This window comes from Opisthocomus hoazin, chromosome 1 (genome assembly GCF_030867145.1).
Source record: "Opisthocomus hoazin isolate bOpiHoa1 chromosome 1, bOpiHoa1.hap1, whole genome shotgun sequence".
In the NCBI taxonomy this organism is placed as follows: domain Eukaryota; kingdom Metazoa; phylum Chordata; class Aves; order Opisthocomiformes; family Opisthocomidae; genus Opisthocomus; species Opisthocomus hoazin.
In genome coordinates this window covers 64,762,828-64,780,979 of record NC_134414.1, presented here as the reverse complement: position 1 = coordinate 64,780,979, position 18,152 = coordinate 64,762,828, and the positions used below count along the sequence as shown (strand labels likewise).

The 18,152-nt window shown below is 42.0% G+C and overlaps 1 protein-coding gene across 6 annotated transcripts in view; it reads left to right on the top strand.

Annotated features, from left to right (window-relative positions):
- Window positions 1-9,321, top strand: part of NALCN (sodium leak channel, non-selective) — a 248,133-nt gene extending 238,812 nt beyond the window's left edge. For all 6 annotated transcript variants that reach the window (XM_075424290.1, XM_075424306.1, XM_075424274.1 and 3 more), the window contains 6 exons: window positions 345-460; window positions 1,373-1,530; window positions 2,169-2,319; window positions 4,426-4,575; window positions 5,239-5,356; window positions 7,100-9,321. In XM_075424290.1, coding sequence (XP_075280405.1) covers window positions 345-460; window positions 1,373-1,530; window positions 2,169-2,319; window positions 4,426-4,575; window positions 5,239-5,356; window positions 7,100-7,293 — 887 coding nt within the window. In that variant the 3' untranslated portion in view covers window positions 7,294-9,321. The remainder of the gene's footprint in view (window positions 1-344; window positions 461-1,372; window positions 1,531-2,168; window positions 2,320-4,425; window positions 4,576-5,238; window positions 5,357-7,099) is intronic.
- Window positions 9,322-18,152: the final 8,831 nt, after the last annotated feature.

The window sequence follows — 18,152 nt, the reverse complement described above, 5'->3', positions numbered from 1 at the left end:
CAGAGTATAGTTACCCTAAGGAATATTATTTTCTGAGCTTTTCCTTCCCACAGGCAACATTATCCCAATATCGTTGGAATTCTCCTAATTGATTTTAGAAGATGTTAGATTAGGCATCTCACCAGCATTTAAGATATAACTTTTAAAAAGTGAGAACAGTGAATATGGACATAGCATGTCAGTATATTACTTATTCAAAATCCTTGCCTGAACATACAGCTAAAGACATTTATTAGTGTGAAGTTTGCACAACAGAATTCATATTCTGTGGAAATGTATTGTGGCTTGTAGAGATTAACCATGTAAAAAGTAACTACAGGCTTTCTTGATTTTGTGGTTTTCAGCGATCATTGTGGAGAATTTCTCATTGTTTTATTCAACCGAAGAAGACCAACTTTTAAGTTATAATGATCTTAGGCATTTTCAAATTATATGGAACATGGTTGATGACAAAAGAGAGGTAAGAAACTTGATAATGAGCACAGAAATCCAGTAAATGTACATTTTTCCTTGAAAATCGATATGGGGAAAACAGCGTGCTGACAAAATTCACTGAGCAGTTACTGTTAAGGTTGTGAAAGTTCAGTAAGCATGATCTAACATTGTTTATGGCCCTTCAAATACTAACCTGTATTCTTTACTACTGTGAAATACTTATAATAGTAGATTTGAAAACACATGTAGGTATTAATAGGATCAATACGATCGGAATCATGCCTGACAAATTTGATGGCCTTCTACAACGGGGTTACTGCTTTGGTAGATAAGGGAAGAGCAACTGATGTCATCTGCCTGGACTTGTGCAAAGCACAGTTTTGGAGGGAAATACTTCCAGTCATAATTTTTAACAGCAGATCAAAATTGTTTTCACAGGAAGTGCAACATCTGCTAGGTTGACTCTTAGAGCAGAAGACCTTTGAAAAGCCAGTAAAAACTTCCAACATTCGGCTGTCCAAAGGTGCACAGAGAAGAGGACAGTTTTACAGTCAGGTATAGGCCTGGCTGTGAATGTTTAAATTGAAGTTTAATTTCAGTTTCTCAAAGGCAGCTATTTGGGCGTATAATTCTCAATACAGATTAATGCAAAAGGGGAAACTAAATCCCCAAGCAATTTTAAAAATTTCTGGCAAAATTAACAGCACAGATTCTCATTGTATATCAGTCAAATAACAGCGAAGACTTCCATGAATGTGCTGAAAAGCTGGCTGCATGTGTATATTCATCAGTAATGTATTCACAGTGACTGAAATAGGCCAGGACTTGACACAGAGTCTTTGGAGAAATAGTGTTCCTCTCACTGATCAAGTTGAATGTCTGAGTTGGTTGTTAGGTCGCAGTAATAATTTACCATCTATTATGCAATTTTACCCAGGGAGTAATCCCTACCTTCCGAGTGAAATTTCTGCTGAGGCTTCTGCGGGGCAGGCTGGAGGTGGATCTCGACAAGGACAAGCTGCTGTTCAAGCACATGTGCTATGAAATGGAACGGCTCCATAATGGTGGGGATGTCACTTTCCATGATGTGCTCAGGTACTCTGAGATCTTCTCTATATTTGTAGAACAGTAGTTCTAGTAGTGGCCTGTGTTTCTCTCCAGGCTAACAGGTATTCATTAGGCTTGGAAAAAGGCAAGACTGATACCCACAGAGGCACTGCCGTTTCAAATGTAATATAAAGACCAGATTTCCCTTTTTTCCTGCAAAAATATTAGCGATGGAACACATGGGTCCTAGGAAATCAGCTCTAAGTAATTGCAGTGTTTTCGTTGGAGACAGTTTGTCATAAACAGCAGTCACGTGTTGTTCTTGTATCCTAAGTAATGAAATGTTGTCCCCACATCATGACAGTGAATATGACTAGAAATAAAATAGAAATGAGAACATCCAAGCATAAACACTTAGGGGGAAGAAAGACCCAAATGACCACAAATACTTACAGTTCAGTAGCTCACCCGTATTGGATAGCTAGAGGTAGGTGATAAGGTCCTCATTTGTTTTAAGTACCACAAGTCTCTTCTGGAATCATTTCAGCATTTTCTAGCTCCAAATGCGATTTTATTGCACACACCTGAATTATGTATTTTTGCACGAAGGTCTTAAATATGAGCTTTTAAATTAAAATGTAAGGTCATGGGCATTAAAAATATATATATATCTATGTTTCTTCCAGCATGCTTTCATATAGGTCTGTTGATATCAGAAAAAGTCTTCAACTGGAAGAGCTGCTTGCTAGGGAACAACTGGAATATACCATAGAAGAGGAGGTGGCCAAACAGACCATACGCATGTGGCTGAAGAAGTGTTTAAAGCGAATCAGAGCAGTAAGTCAAGCTAAACCAGGATCTAAGTGGTTACAGAAATTGTACTGCTCAGCAATGCTGGAATTTGCTGTCACTATGCTTCATTTACTCTGCAGTCACGATAATATTTATGTGAAGAAATACGTAGCAGTTGCTAACTCAGCAAAAAAAAGTATGTTACAGCTCAATTGAAAGTGCTACAAAAATAAGCATCCTTTGAAGGCAAAAACTGTCTTCCTGCCAAAAATTTATCTGTCTTTTCAATACAGCAGGAAGATGCATGTGCAGAGACCAAAGTCAAAGGAATAAAGGAAAAACAATGTAATTCGATGAAACCTCATAGACCTAATCGTTCCTCACAGAATGTAATTGTGTAATTTCCTTGCCTCTGCTGGCAGAAGATACCATGATCAGTCACCAGCAGATGACTCTTCAAATGGAACCCGTGTCAAGACACATCATTTCAGTGAGCCATTACAGTGACTGTGTGTGCAAATGAGTGGTGTGTACATGCAAACCAGGTGTACGAACTGTGGCACACAGTAGCTCTGTCTGTGCCAGTAAATGAAGCAGGACCAAGGCATTGGCTCCGGACTGGCATGGGGTCACTCATTAGCATGTTCCTCAGCACAGTTTCGGCCTCTGCATACTCATACTCTCCCAGACCACTGCCGTAGGAGCATCACTGCCCTCCAGGCACGGGTCAGGGTGGAGAGTGCTCCCAGTAGACAGTGGTTGAAGCTGTCTTGTGTGGTAGAGGGAAGATCAGCCAGACCATGCAAGTCCTGGCCCATCATTTGGCTTCAGCACTGCATGCAATCCCAGTCTGTTTCATTTACTAGTATAGACCTAGCCAGTCCTTCTGTATTCTGTTCATGCAGTGCTTCTGATATCAGAAACACTTTGCCTTTGATCAGGATAGCTGCAGTATATGCTGGTTGAAATTTGTTTGGGATTAAATTTATATTTTAAAAAATCAGGAAATTTGTTTTGCAGTTGTTCTTCTCTTTTCTTCCAAAAACAACTCTTCCTTTATGTAAGAAGTCACAACCTGGTTGCCTTGATGACTGATTTTTTAGTTATTGTAATGCAGAGTCCAGGTTTTGATGCATGTTTTTTTTTATTTTTAGAAAAGCTTACTTCTTATGTATGAAGGTTTTTCACAGAGACCTGTGAACATGGAATCTGGCTTTTTCTGTTTGTAAATTTATAAAAAAACATCAGTGGACAATTTGAATGTAATGTATATTCCAGCTGAAACGTCAGTGTTCAAGGCATAATCAGATAGTTTCATTTTGATCTCATCTCTGTAATAATAATGGCAGTAAATTTAATCTCAGCTCTCAGTTCTGGATTTGTTCAACTCCGTTGTTCATTTCATTATGGTATTGAATTACACTACGCTAAAGTAAATATGCTATTCATTTCACTCTAATAATATGGTTCAGATCATTTCACATTATATGAACCTTTTATAAACTGAATGTAATTATGGAAGTTAATATATATTTTCAAATTCTCTTGTTAGTCTCTAAGTGTCTCTAGAGGGAGCATGTGAAAACAACCCAGGAAAGAGAAACCCTTCCTAACGGCTGTTTATTTTAATTTGAAAGCAAATTAGATTGTAAGATTATAAAGATAGTGGGTTTGTTTTTCTATTTGTATTGTAAATCTATACTCAGTCCCAAGGTTTCCACTACTGTTTTATTCAGTCTTATTGACAGCCTGTTCCAAAGTCCATGAAAGAAAGCAGATTTTTTTCGTTTCCTTTGTGTAATTCTTAGTGAATCTCTACGAATTTCCTTGTTTCTTTTTCTTTGCGAGAACTTTTAACTCATAAATTCAAAATTTTGTATGTTTTTAAACTCTAGGTTTAAACCAACATTTGAGCAATTTGCCTTCCACTTAATATAAGTTTTATCCTCTATTCCCTCCATAAAGGTTAGACATATGCTGGAAGTCACTTTATTTAAATAACAACCATCTGATAAATGTAGCTTTATTGATGCACCTGGTATCCACATCTGGCACTCACCGTTTGGTTAAATATTTAGAAGGCTTTAAAAAAAATCAAACACTGACACACCGACGAGAACATTTTTGTTGTCACATCTTGTACCTTGATAGAAACAACAGCAGTCGTGCAGCATTATCCATAGCCTACGAGAGAGCCAACAGCAGGAGCTGAGCCGATTTCTGAATCCTCCCAGCATTGAGACAACGCAGCCAAGTGAAGATATGAATGCTATCAATCAGGATAACAGTGCACAGCCAGAGGTACGTTAACCACAAGACTATCAGCTACTCAGAACAAACTCAGATAACTTCCATCTTTCTTCTTTCTTCTTTTTTAAACATCATTTTAACTGGGAAAGTTGAAAGCAATATCTTGTTTTGCTTCAGTCTTTGCCTTCAAATGTAAAGGCAAGATGGTCTAAGGCGGTAATTCCCCAGCTTAGTTAGCTGTCTTGCTAGCACCGTAAAGGTCAAACTCAGCTGTACGACAGCAGCACCAGCTTCCAGCTCTAGCGTGATCTGTGTATGGGCTCAAGGATGTGAAGCTTTCCTGTTCAAGCATTTACACTGAGAGTGGCAACATTGAGCGTGCTGGGTCCTCTGAGTAGGAGTCCTGGCCTCGTCCAGGGTAGGGAATGAAGAAGGTACAACATAAGGACTCCACTGTAGAAGGCTGAGAACAATTTTGTACCCTTAGGTGGGACTGTATAATGGAATTGAGCCCAATTTGACTTTTTATTTTTTCCTATTAGTAGTAATTTTCTGGGTCAGTAAAGAACAGAAACTATGCTGCCTTAAAAAGTGGCAATAGGTTTTGTTTGTATTCATGTATAAAGCTTGGAAACAGAATAGAAAGATAAGCCTTCTTAGGATTATTCCCATGCAGTGGGGAACGATGACTGAGATTCTTTTTTCTCTCTTCAGACAAGTAGCCAGCAGCAGCTCCTTAGCCCAACACTTTCTGACAGAGGTGGCTATCGACAAGACTCTGCAGATGCTGGGAAACCTCAGCGGAAATTTGGACAATGGCGTTTGCCATCAGGTAAGTGAAAAATGTTTATCAGTAGAGTTCCCACATGGCAAATCACTGCTGTATAATAACAAGCCCACGAGACACTTCATGATTCACAGATCTAACTCCCACCTGCTGCTTGCACCCACATCAGGGTTTTTCTACACTCATGCATGATGAAATACAGCAATCTCTCCCTCCCAATTCTGAAAGTTTGGAAGATGGGCTCAAGCATTGCCACGTGCAGGCGGTTGGGTTGTTGTTTTTTTTCATGCATTTACTCAGGGTCTTTCGATTGGGGGCTGTACCATCCCGTATGCTTGGCTAGCATCTTGTGCATTTAGAATTCTCTTTTATCATATTAAAGCACAGTGAAAATGACCCTTCCAACCCCTACCATTCTGTGATTCTGTGATTCTGTGAAGTTTTTCCTAACAACAGTAATAACTTCTGACTGCCTTGTCTTGTCTAAGCATACCAGGTGTATGATTTATACCTTACACCATAATAATACATTTTTATATCTTCACTTCAGCTAGGAATTGGCCGGGTGTACATTCAGTTTCCCATTTATTTTCTCAGAAACAGGAATCATCCTCAAGTTATTCTAGTAACTACAGTCCGCTAGAAAAGAAAGGCTAGACTATGCCTTATAGGAGGGTGGGAGAGGTGCATAGGTACAGTCTGTGGCCTTATTAAGTCATTAGCTTAAGAGCACTCTCCACCACCTGAAATATTCTCTCTGAAAGTACATATTGACCTCTGCTGCCTGCCACGCTTATGACCAGCAGGTTAGGTGTGTGCTGTCGTCAGTCAGTCCTATTCCGAGTCAGTGCGCTGCCTTCAAAGGCTGCTGCTGTTCAGACCCTAATCATATCTCAGTGGAAGTAGAAGAGATGGTCATGCTGTGGCTACCATTAACCCTACTTTTGTGATCAGAGTACTTGTCCAAGAAACAGGACAGCTCAACAGAGAGCTTTCAATCCATCTTTTGCCCTGAAATGTCACTAGGCAGCAAAGATCAACATTTTGTTGGAACAGAGAGAAAAAGAGGGACCATGCTAAAGAGGAATTGTACTACTGTAGCCAACTGATAGGTTTTTCAAGTGAGAATGAGGAGTTCAGGGCTTCCTTTCTTAGCCATGTCAATCTTGAATGTTCCTCGGCAGACGGTCTGAGAAAAGGAGGGTCGCCTCCTTGCAGAGTACAGCCCAGTAGATAATAAGTAGTCTGCCTCCAGTCCAACAAAGACATGTATTTAAGATCATGAATAGCATCATTAAGATCAATTGTGGGTTTTATGTACTTACACATTGGTTTTAGTGCTTTCGTAAAGCCATACCAGCACCTTGTACTGGCTTCCACCCCTAGGCCATAGTTAAATATCACTTTCTAGGTGTAGCTGCCACCCCTAAATGCACTTTTCCCTCCCTTTTTCTGGCACTTACCACTTTCACCATTTTGCCAGCAGATCTGCTCATGTAAGTACTGCCTAAACCATTTAGGTTGCGATGAGCCAGGTAAGAAGAGACCTGTTGCATCAGCTGTCTCAGCAGAAGGGAGTGAGGAACTGCCCAGTTACACTGCTCTACCAGCAGATGTGAAGAGCTGGAGCTGAAAATACAACTAACATTAGAACAGAGCTCTACTCTTTCTGCACAGAATCAGTTTAAAGCTGCCCCAGCCTGGCTAGTTCTGTATGCCTAAATTCTAAGCGAAAATGTTCAAGAAGCAGACCTACTCTAATACAGAACTTTCTGTTTAATTTTGTAGCCCCCAAACCAATAAGCCATTCAGTGTCTTCAGTCAACCTCCGCTTTGGTGGACGTTCAACTGTGAAATCTGTTGTATGCAAAATGAATCCCATGTCTGATGCTGCTTCTTGTGGATCAGAAGTCAAGAAATGGTGGACAAGACAATTAACTGTGGAGAGCGATGAGAGTGGTGAGGACCTTCTTGATATCTGAGAAAAATTTAAGTCATACTGCAACAACAACAACTTCAAGTACAATCTGATTTTCTATGTTTAGAATTGAAGACGCTGTGTGATGTACAATTTCTTTAAAATCAGTGTCAGAAATTTTTTCAAATGCTTGTCCTTCTGCCATATGAAGCATAGCACACACTTATATGTAAGAATTAGCCTCTATAGGTACTAACAGTATTTCAAGAAACCTGTATACAATAGCAGTACTAACAAAGCCAGAGAGACTGTATCGCCTTTAGCGACAGAGCATTGAGAGATTTCATATGTTCTGTAGCTGCATAATGAAAACGTATTTTGATATACGCAGCTCTGTGTTTTTCTTCAATCTATACGGTACTTTAAAGTGGCAACACTTCACAATACAGGGGTAATGTATTTCTTCTTTTTGTGTTTTCCGTAAGTTCCTATTTAGTAACATTTCTTTAGAAAGCTTTTATTATTCACAAATGACCTGAAGAGGTCAGCACTGACTTCATGTTCAAGGGAAGTATTTTTACGAAGTACAGACTCTGAGTTACAATTCTAAGCTCTTTCTGGGCCTTTTTTTAAAATATGCAAGACATGGGATAACACATTTTAAAATCAGAAGGTTGAAAGAATTGGCTTTTAAAGTGTAAATGTCTTTGGGGTTTGGTTAATTATGCAAAGAGCTTGATTTTCATAGAGAAAACAGGGAAAAAAAAATTGAAAAGAGATGAAAACTGTGCATTTAAGCATCCAGCAAAAGACTTCCATGTGAAAAACATGGGTTATGCTTCATTTTCAGAATGTACTGGTTACATATATGTATGGTGTCATTGTTCATCTGTTAATTGGGTCCCATTTCCTTGTGTAGTCGTAAGATAACTTTCTTCTTGTCTGTGTGATAAAAATTAGCATGTTGGAGGTTCTAATTACAGAGTAGTATTGTATGGCTTTTAAAATACAGTTCAGTTTTGCCTGTATAGGTAGAAGTGAATTTTACTTACCCGTGTTACTACTCATGCTACAGCCCTGCAAAGCTAAGGCATGACACTGTACTGTGGTTAAGTACTTTTGTCCCTTTTATCCCAATGCATCGCATCGTATTTTGGCCTGTTAGACTTCTTTTGTTTTATGAAGCACAAATAGTGCTACGTTATCGCTTGTGAAGAAGCAGCTATCCCTTTCATAAAAGTTTTTCAAGTGAAAGGCCAATGCTATAGATACAGAGGTGGGGAAGAAAAGCCACAAAATGCAGCAGAGTTTGTTAGTTTCAGAATTTAATGCTGTCTGAAAATATGGAGTAAAAATGCACCCTTCCCTCAGGGAGGAACTAAGAGGTTGCAGATTTTGTAGCTTGGGCCCAACTGGGTTTTTTTAGCATAGCTGGGACCTTTCTGTTACCATTGTTTCCTATGGAAATGATAGGTTGTTCTGACATGGCCTGATGTGAAATCTTGTAAGAGGATCACAGTTAATGTACATCAATACTTAAAAAATATGTCCTTTAAAAAGCAGACAAAAGCCAGTGCTTTGCAATGTTTTCTGGCCAAAATATTAGTGTAGAATGGTCAGAATACATCGTTGTTTTCACAGATGCCTTCACCATAAATGCAAAATGAGTTTGGCCATAAAATACAGTTTTCTTGGCATCTATCAATGTTTTGTTCCCTGTGTATGGTTGAACATGGTTTAGATCTTTTTTGAAAATAGTCATATTGAACACATCTGTATTTTGTGGGGTTTTTTTGTGTTTTGGGGTATATTTAAGTTTAAATCTAGTCAAGTGTAACTCTATAGTAACAGAACATGTGCATTCTCTTGTTTACTAGATTATGAACCATCAACAAAACTTCATATGCAAATCCCTTCTTTTGTGTTGTTTTGTGCTTAAGTTGAGCTTTTGTATATACAACAAAAAGATAAATATTGGATTTATAAAAGATAGTATCTTTGAAAGTTCAATAATATATTGAACTGCAGATCTTTCTGAATCATTCTTGCTGCAAATCTTCTTTTTAAAAAATCTGACAAACATTTTTTCCTTGCCTTACAGTACTCTGTCAATAAAAGTGAGTTGCTTTAAGCCATATTCCTCCCTCTGGTTTTCATTCCAACTGCATTCGCTATATCTGGCTCATCTGTGATAATGCTGCACAGTGGCTAGGTGTGTGGTTTGTACAGGATTGTTTAAAGAGGTGCTTTCAAACTCTTCTAGTTGGACGGCGTTTGTTTTTTTGGTGAGAAGTCTGAAGAAGAGAAGGCTGCGAGGGGACCTTATAAATGCTTACAAATATCTGAAGGGTGGGTGTCAGGAGGATGGGGCCAAGCTCTTTTCAGTGGTGCCCAGCGACAGGACAAGGGACAATGGGCACAAACTGAAGCACAGGAAGTTCCGTCTGAACATGAGGAAGAACTTCTTCCCTCTGAGGGTGACGGAGCACTGGAACAGGCTGCACAGGGAGGTTGTGGAGTGTCCTTCTCTGGAGATATTCAAGACCCGCCTGGACAAGGTCCTGTGCAGCCTGCTGTAGGTGACCCTGCTTCGGCAGGAGGGTTGGACTAGATGACCCACAGAGGTCGCTTCCAACCCCTACTATTCTGTGAAGTCCAGCAACCAATCTCATCAGTACTGCCACAGGAGGTCTCAGTCAAAAAATGGGACTAAATAGGACTGTTCATTATTTATTTTTATTTAACTCCCTTTCTTTGTTTGCTTTACAGCCTGGATGAGAGAGAAAGAGACAGAGAGTGTCTGTGTGTCTTTGTGTGTGTCAGAGGGAAATTTGTGGTGGAAATATTGTAATGGTTTCCGAGACTGCCGTCCAATGTCTTCCAAAACACTGGAGATCCCTAGACCATCTAATTTAATCAGCAAGCTGGCTCTGAGAAAGCAATGCTCACCTGTTTATTCCCCCATTTAACTTTTGCAGATAGAGAAATGAAGTTACAAAGATACGAAAATAATACGTACTAGAGCACCCAGGCTACTAGGTTACGGTGAAAACCTCTTTAGTATGGCACCCCTGACATAACTAAGGAAAGTGGTAGCCTTCTACTCTGCAGCAGAGCAACCAGTGCACATTTGCACATGAAGGTGAAGAAGCAGAGAGGAGAGTTGAAAAACAATGGAAGTTCAAACAGCCTCTGCGTAAACAATGGGGAGTGACAAAGAGGGAACGGTGCATCAGGAAGTCAGAGTCAGTCCAGACAGCCAGAGAGAAAGTTCAAACAAGAGCAGACCCTAGACAAAGGTAAACAAAAAAATTGCCAGGGGAATATTACCACCCACAATGCCCTTGGCTCCTGGAATTAAATCTAGAGTTACCCTGTACAAATGAAAAGACTCCTTTTCATCCACTAAGAGAGCTCTGTTCCGTAGGAAGCAAGTTGTAAAAGTCTTTGTGGCTTGGGTGGGCAAGAAGTGTAGTACATGATGTCAGTGCTTGAATAAAACACAGCTTGTGGGAAGCCTGAGAACGTGCAGCAAAGATGTAGCTCAATATCATTCCAAAGTCAGGTCAGATTTCAGAAAATCACTTTTGTAGTGAAGAAATTAATAACCTGAAACCATTTACTACTGGAAGATAGCCAGCTGAATTACGAGCTAAAAACATAAAGTACACTTTTATCTGACAAGCTGGAAATACCATCATTGTTTTAGCTAATGAGGACCAATCACGCGTAAACATCTTCAAAATAACATTACATTCAACATTGTCTGCATTCAAAGACCAGTATCACAGATTCTCAGAAGCCAAGATTTAGATGCCAAAAGCAAGTGAATGACTTTGTGAATAATCTTATTTGTTCTCTTCTTTTATTCACAACATGCCCACAGCTCTTGTTATTGCGCAGATAAGGATATCCACGAATAACTGAAGCAGAAGAGTTCACACTGTTGTAACAGGACATTTGGAGCCCCAGCAAGCAAGATGTGTGCTAAACCTCCCATCCAAGAATGCCTGCTCCTTCTCCTACAACATTTCGACAAGTGAAAACAAACACTGGCCTGAGCTGTCAGTCAAAATTACCAATAGGATTATCTCAGTCTCCCTGAATTTAGCTTTAGGAGGCTAAATTTATTCCTTCTGTTGAAGGCAGTTTAGTCACACTGCAGATGAACTTGCCACCACGCATAGGCTGATGCTGGGTAGCTGGCTGCTCTGATTTGTCCAATTGCTCTGCAACACAAAGGAAGCCTCGCTAGAATTCAATTAACCTTCCTCTTCATCCCAAGGGTGCATGTGTCAGACGACATTAGCAGCTGTTGCCCATTGTTCTCGATGAAGAGCCTCTAAGCACCAAGTTATTAACCCATCAGTGAGATAAATGTACAGGCAGTGCCATTCTATCCCCCTTCCGCAGATGCCTGTCTCAGATACTCGTTCCAGTACCCTTACTGGTTTCATGCTTTTGCCTGACTTGCATATCTGCACTGGGGAGTTTAGGCAAATTACTTGGGCACCTACAAAGCTGTGTTTCCTAAACAGCCAGCTTACTGGAAAGGCAAGAAATGTCTAAGTACAAGTAGAAAAGGAAAAAACACCTGTCTTTCAGCCTGAAGAGGTGTTGACATCAGCCTTTTCTTCAAGCAGCAGCCACCAGTGGCACAAGCCTCCAGTGTTTCAACGGGCATTGTTTTGTTTCAGAAAAACTTTTGTCAAAGTTGGAAACAAACTGGTTTATACCAGATAGGCATCAGTAAGTCATAGAGACTTGGGCAGTCAAGTTCTAATGGGATCCTCCACATGATGCAAGTCACTGCGGTGCGATTACTGTTTGTGAGCACATTCAGCCCCAAAAATAAGAGAAGAGGGTTTGCCCTTGAGTTCATTGGCAGAGAAACTCGAAGTCACATCCTCTCTCGTGCCCTGTATTCTGGTTTTCTTTTAGGTTTTGCTCCCCAACTGCATGTAAGGTGGACAGTGCCTTAGCGTACTCTGTGTTCTCAATACATGTTCCAAAGAAATGGAGGATTCAACACAGCTGTGATTTTGTTATAATGTGCCTGATACCAGTTTATAAGGGTAATGAGTCTTGCTTTTTTATCTCAGCACCCATTCCACAGAACTACATGTTCTATGGATCAGGTGCTTTCATCTCTCACATTTTCTAAATTCATACTGCCTGGGGAGTCTGTTTACTGCACGTTGGAAAACAAGAAAGGAAAAAAAAAGTGAAAAAGAAAAAGAGAAAGAAAAAGAAAAAAGAAAACAGAAAAAGGAAAAAGAAATAAGAAGAAGATAGAAGGAGGAGTTACTTGGCTGTTGGGTTTTGAGGGTTTTTTCCATTTTAGAAGGTATTAAAAAAAAATCTATCTTCCTACATAAAGACAAGCTTCTCAGTTGTTCTGACCAAGCTAAGAAAACAAAAAAAATGTTTTACCTTTTTCTTAATATGCCCATTTCTCAAATGCACCTCAGTTTTGAAATGTTTTCATGCTTTGTCTCTTCTTTTTACTTTAAAATGGCATCAAAACCTTTTTGCTATGTTTGACTTAAAATTGTCAATATTTTGGTCAATGAAAAACTGATTTTCCCCATGAATTTTTGTCGTGCACAAAATTTCACCCAGATTTGTTTGTTATGTCTACCACGAAAAAGTTCATCCTCGTGGATGAAAAACAGGACATGAGTCAGCAATGTGCACTCACAGCCCAGAAGGCCAGCCGTATACTGGGCTGCATCAAGAGAAGCGTGGCCAGCAGGTCAAGGAGATGATTCTGCCCCTCTGCTCTGCTCTGGTGAGACCCCATCTGGAGTCCTGCATCCAGCTCTGGAGCCCTCAGCACAGGAAAGACACAGACCTGTTGGATCGGGTCCAGAGGAGGCCACAAAAATGATCCGAGGGCTGGAGCACCTCTGCTATGAGGAAAGGCTGAGAGAGTTGGGGCTGTTCAGCCTGGAGAAGGCTCTGGGGAGACCTTATTGCAGCCTTTCAACATATAAAGGGGGCCTAAAAGAAAGGCAGAGAGAGACTTTTTACAAGGGCCTGTAGTGACAAGACAAGGGTTAATGGTTTTAAACTGAAAGAGGGTAGATTCAGATTGGACACATGGAATAAATCCTTTACTGTGAGGGTGGTGAGGCACTGGAGCAGGTTGCCCAGAGAAGTTGTGGATGCCCCTCCCTGGAAGTGTTCAAAGTAAGATGGGGCTCTGATCAACTTGGTCTAGAAACAGATGTCCCTGCCCATGGCAGGGGGGCTGGAACTAGACGATCTTTGAAGATCCCTTCCAACCCAAACCATTCTATGATTTTATGATTCCTATAGATTTTTGTATTTGGCGTAAGAACAATGTCATACAGAAAAATGGCATGCAGGGAAAGGAGGAACACTGCCTTGGTTATCGGTGTGTTAAAAACTGCTCAATGATGAATATTTTGCTTAATTTGCTGAAGTTGATTCAGTCAAAACATTGGTTTGCTGACATCACTGTGGGTCTTCTTCCTCAGCACTTCAAGTATTACAAAAACTAATCATCACCAAGGAAAAAAAATAATCGCTTTTCCCAGTTCCTCCTCAGCTGCCTGCCATCTCCTCCAGCATGACCAGACACATGGCGGTGAGTTTTGCGGTGTCCCTGTAGGCACAGCTGGCCCTGCCCGCCCTACTGTTGGCAGCAACTAAAGCTGGTAGATGCAAACAGGTGCCTGTGCCTCTGCCCTCCATGGCAAAACCTGGCTTTTCCACCACAGCCACCATGGAGGGGAGTTCAAGCTCCACCGAGCAGATGCAGGGCCCCTCAGGCTGCTCTGCCAGGAAAGGGACCACTCAGGCAGCACAGAGCTGGGGCGGCTGAGAGCAGCCGAGCTGGGGCAGCAAGGCTTGCCTCGGCTTTTCTGCCAAAATTCTCAGAGTGGTGATGTTAGGCGTGCAATTTATCCACTCCTGTGCTGCGGACGCTCCTGAGGACACAATCCGGTGAACTGTTTTAGCTGCTGTGAGGGAGAAGGTCCCAAATGCAGTTGCTCATAGCTAGCTCTAGCGTTTTTTCAGTTTCCAGCGGAAAATACAATGCCCTGAACTTGGCTGGTTTAACTCTTCACCCGGTTGCTTCTTCTTCTAAGCTCTGTAAAATACTCTAGGTTTAAAAAGCCAGGTATTAAATCCTTCATCTTAATTGGATCAGCAACAGCAAGAACACTTCTCTGACCTTGGCCTATAGTTGTATTTCAACTTCATATGCATTCGTCAATTCAGCAGGTACCTGTAAGGCCTTGTCTACATGAGGAAGTTGCACCAGCTTAAATTTAACCTGTTGTTGCAAGTTGATTGCTCTAAATCAGTCTGAATACCTGTGGAAATGCTTATTTCAGTTTAAAGATTTTTTCTGTTAATCTGTGTTAAAACCTGAATAACCTTGGTTTTATTCTAATGGCAGGAGTGCTCCCACAGGTCTACACATCACCCTTCTTAATTGGTTTTAAAACCAAACCTTTGATTGTATGGTTGTAACTCCTTTGTGTAGAGGAAGCCTTTCTTAAGATCTCTGGGAGCCGCTGAGGTGCTAAACAAAAGCCGTCTGAGGAGCGGCGTGCACCCTGCTCCCTGCGCATCCACGCTGCCTGCCACTGGCACAGCCCCAGCCCTGCCCTGCGCCACTCCAATCAGTTTGCCCCAAGGCATTGTTGGGCAGTTTGGGGTGATTTACACCAGGAACCACTCCCCGGGAGACATTTGGGGTGAGACTGTGCCGGGCATGGCTCCCTCCACCTTGTGCAGCCCTTGGGTACGATGTAGCCCCGAGCGTCCCTACAAGCCCCCATGCCATGCCAGGAGCACGCAGGACATCAGAGCTCTCAGTTTCACGCTGTGGCCAGCGCAGTGCATTCCTTGCCGTATCCCAGACAACTGAGCTGAACGAAACAGACAACGAATATGATGATTAGATTTTACTAGGCCCCCACAAACACCAAATGGGGCCCAGGGTATGTGCCGTGATGTGACGGGGCTTCTGCAGAGGGTCGCAGCCCATGCGGTGTGGCTGTACAGCTCCTGCCATGTGCCCTCGGAGCCGGGTGCACCCGTCTCTGTCTTACTGCACTTTTAGACACAAGCAGCCAGCTTGGACTCAGACTGCTTTCACCAAGCCTTTCTTCTTTCAAGTAAATCCATACTTTTCAGTAGGAAAAGGTCTTGGTACTATCCATGGAAATGGTTTTCTGAGCCAATCTAGGTACGGTGTTTTATTCTAATATCTGTTCAGTCATCCACATTTGTAAGCAAAGGTTGTATTCCCCCTGAGCTGGACAGTCAGAGATGCCAAAGACAGGCCATTTCAACAATTTTCGATAGCTGAGCCTTCTACGGAGGTATTGCAAAACTGTGACAAGCTTAAACTCCTTTTTAACACTAGAGGGCTGGCGTTACTTCAGGTTGGCTGTCTGCACATGCACACACAAACCAAGATTAGGAGGTTGATCGTCTTTGTGCTAGAAGTTTGGGGGTTTTTTTGCTTTGTAGAGTATTTAGATACCACAGTGACAAGAACTTTCTAACATCATTGTATGACAAGGGACCTTTCATTAACCTTGTAGTACTTACCAAAAAAATGCTTTATTTTGTTTGTGGAAGCATGACTTTTCGGGCAACTAGTGACATTTGCATTCCCACTTGTATATGATGTGTGCGGAAGCTGTAATAGAAGATTAACTTAGCAACAACATTTCGTTTTCTCTGCCTCCAATGATTGTGGTATTTGCATGTCAGCTGGAATGCAGCTTACATTTGCATTTCAATTCCCAGGAGTGACACCATTTTCAAAATCTGTCTCCGAAAGTTGGAGAAACAAATAGCTAAGGATGTCAGAAATCTTGTGCCACAAAATAAATGCGTATTTCATTTCCTGGACACAGAAATTATGCTCAATAATTTGAATGGTGACACCTGCTTTTTGTGATGCCTGCTTTTTATTTCTGGATCTTCTTTTCCTGACTGTAAGCATCTACATATGTTCACTCACAAGCTGTAGTTGGATGAGAAATACCGTTACAGATGATATTTTGTTGATGGATAGTTAATCATTTTGACAAATATTTGAAAGCACAGCTTTCTTTCTGTGCTTTAGCATGAAAAGCTGGGAGTGCTTGGGGTTATGTTTTCATAACAATTTTTACAGTAAGAGGGAGAGAAGGGGAAAAAAGCACAGGATGGTACACACCATCCACCAAAAGCAGCATGAAGTTTCCCTTTGGCTGCAGTGAGCCCGTGGTGTCCCTCCTCAACAGGCACTTTAAGCTGCTGCAGTTTATTTCCATTTCACATGCCCACATGCGTACCATACCCAGCTGCGTGCAGTGACTTGTCCAGTTGTGGTTCACCCGCATACAGTTACATGCCCTCATCTTTGCTTCACATTACTGGTTACGCTGGTTATTTGGGGCTTCCCCCTCAAGTGTTCATCCAACATAAACCACACGACTTTATGCCGTATCGAAATATTTGCCGGGTAAGCTGTCTCACCAAGGGATTAGTTGACTTGAAATGCATATGAATTTCATTTAAAATCCTCAGTGCACATCTGCATCTGAAATTTGCTGCTAAGCGACGTCTGGGAACTGGCACACAACCTGTGAGCATGCGAGGGACCGCTGCCTCACCACTTGCTGCCGTGACTGCCTGTTGCGTTCAGCGTTACAGTTAAACACCGCCTGCATTGCTCAGCTTCTGTGTGCTAAGAAAAGGGGTGAAAGATTTTCTCTCCTGTGCACAGTGGGATACCTACCAGCAGAAAAATATAATCTGGAGCCTAAACCAGAGTAAAAACCTTCCATTACCCTTTTCCATTTCCACCCAATATTTATTTATGGGGGAGGAAGTTAAGGGTCAGCAGATTGCTGGATTCCAGATTCCTAAAAGTTTCCAGATTCCTGGAAACTTCTGTGATCATCCTGTTGATAAATGTAAGGAGGCTGCTGCGAAGTTAGAGTCGCGCAGTGGGTAGAGGATGGGGGCAGCAAGGGCACATAAGAAGGAGGAAGGAGAGAACACTGCGGTTGAGGGGGATCTGGGTGTGTTTTCCTGGGCATCGCTCCTTGGGAGAGCCCCACTATGGTTGCGAGCCCTGTGAAAGCTGTGCAATGGCCAGCAGCAAAGGCAGAATGTAAGATGCATAAAATCATCTTTCAGGAAACATTTACAGAGCTTCCCTGCAGACATTAGTTTTCTTTTCACCTGAAGAAGCCAGTAGGCAAGGCCTAGCAGGAGCCTGCTGGCTCACCGTCACCACTGACTGCTAGCTGGCTGGCCTGGGGCTAGTCCGCAAGGTGCCCACTGTCTCATGGTAGTGGTGGGTGCAGCCGTGAAGAGAATGCTCCAATGCAAGGGGCGTTACGGTAGCCAGGGGGGCTTCAGGGTTTATTTGAAAAGGACATGGGGCCATACTGGGGCCATACTGGGGCCGCTGTCATGCTCGGGAGAAAGAGCGAGTTCACCACATCAGCAGTGCGAGGCTGGGTAGTCAGGGACAACGGTTGCCACAGTTGTGTCTTCAGTAGCTTCTGCCGAAAATGAAGAGGAGCAGCTCAGCAGGACAGGTCGTGCCACTGTTTAGCACGGTGCTGTCCCCAAAGCTGAGGTGCAGAAAGGAGAAACATGTGTTCTCCAGGCAGGAGAAAAGCAACTTGCAAAGCTATATGCTCTCTGTGCCAAGTCACAGCTTTAACTGGCACAAAAATTGTCTTCAGTAACACCTGCAAGTGAGTGTATAGTACACTACAAAATTACTAGTCAGAGAGAGAATGAACTCCTCAGAGCACAAAGAAAAGCCTTTCCTCTTGTAAAGGATGGTGTATCACAGTGTCTCAGGCTGCTTCAAAGACAAGGGCATAAGTGAAACCAAAAGCCAGAACCATGAGATTCTGCTTTCTTTTC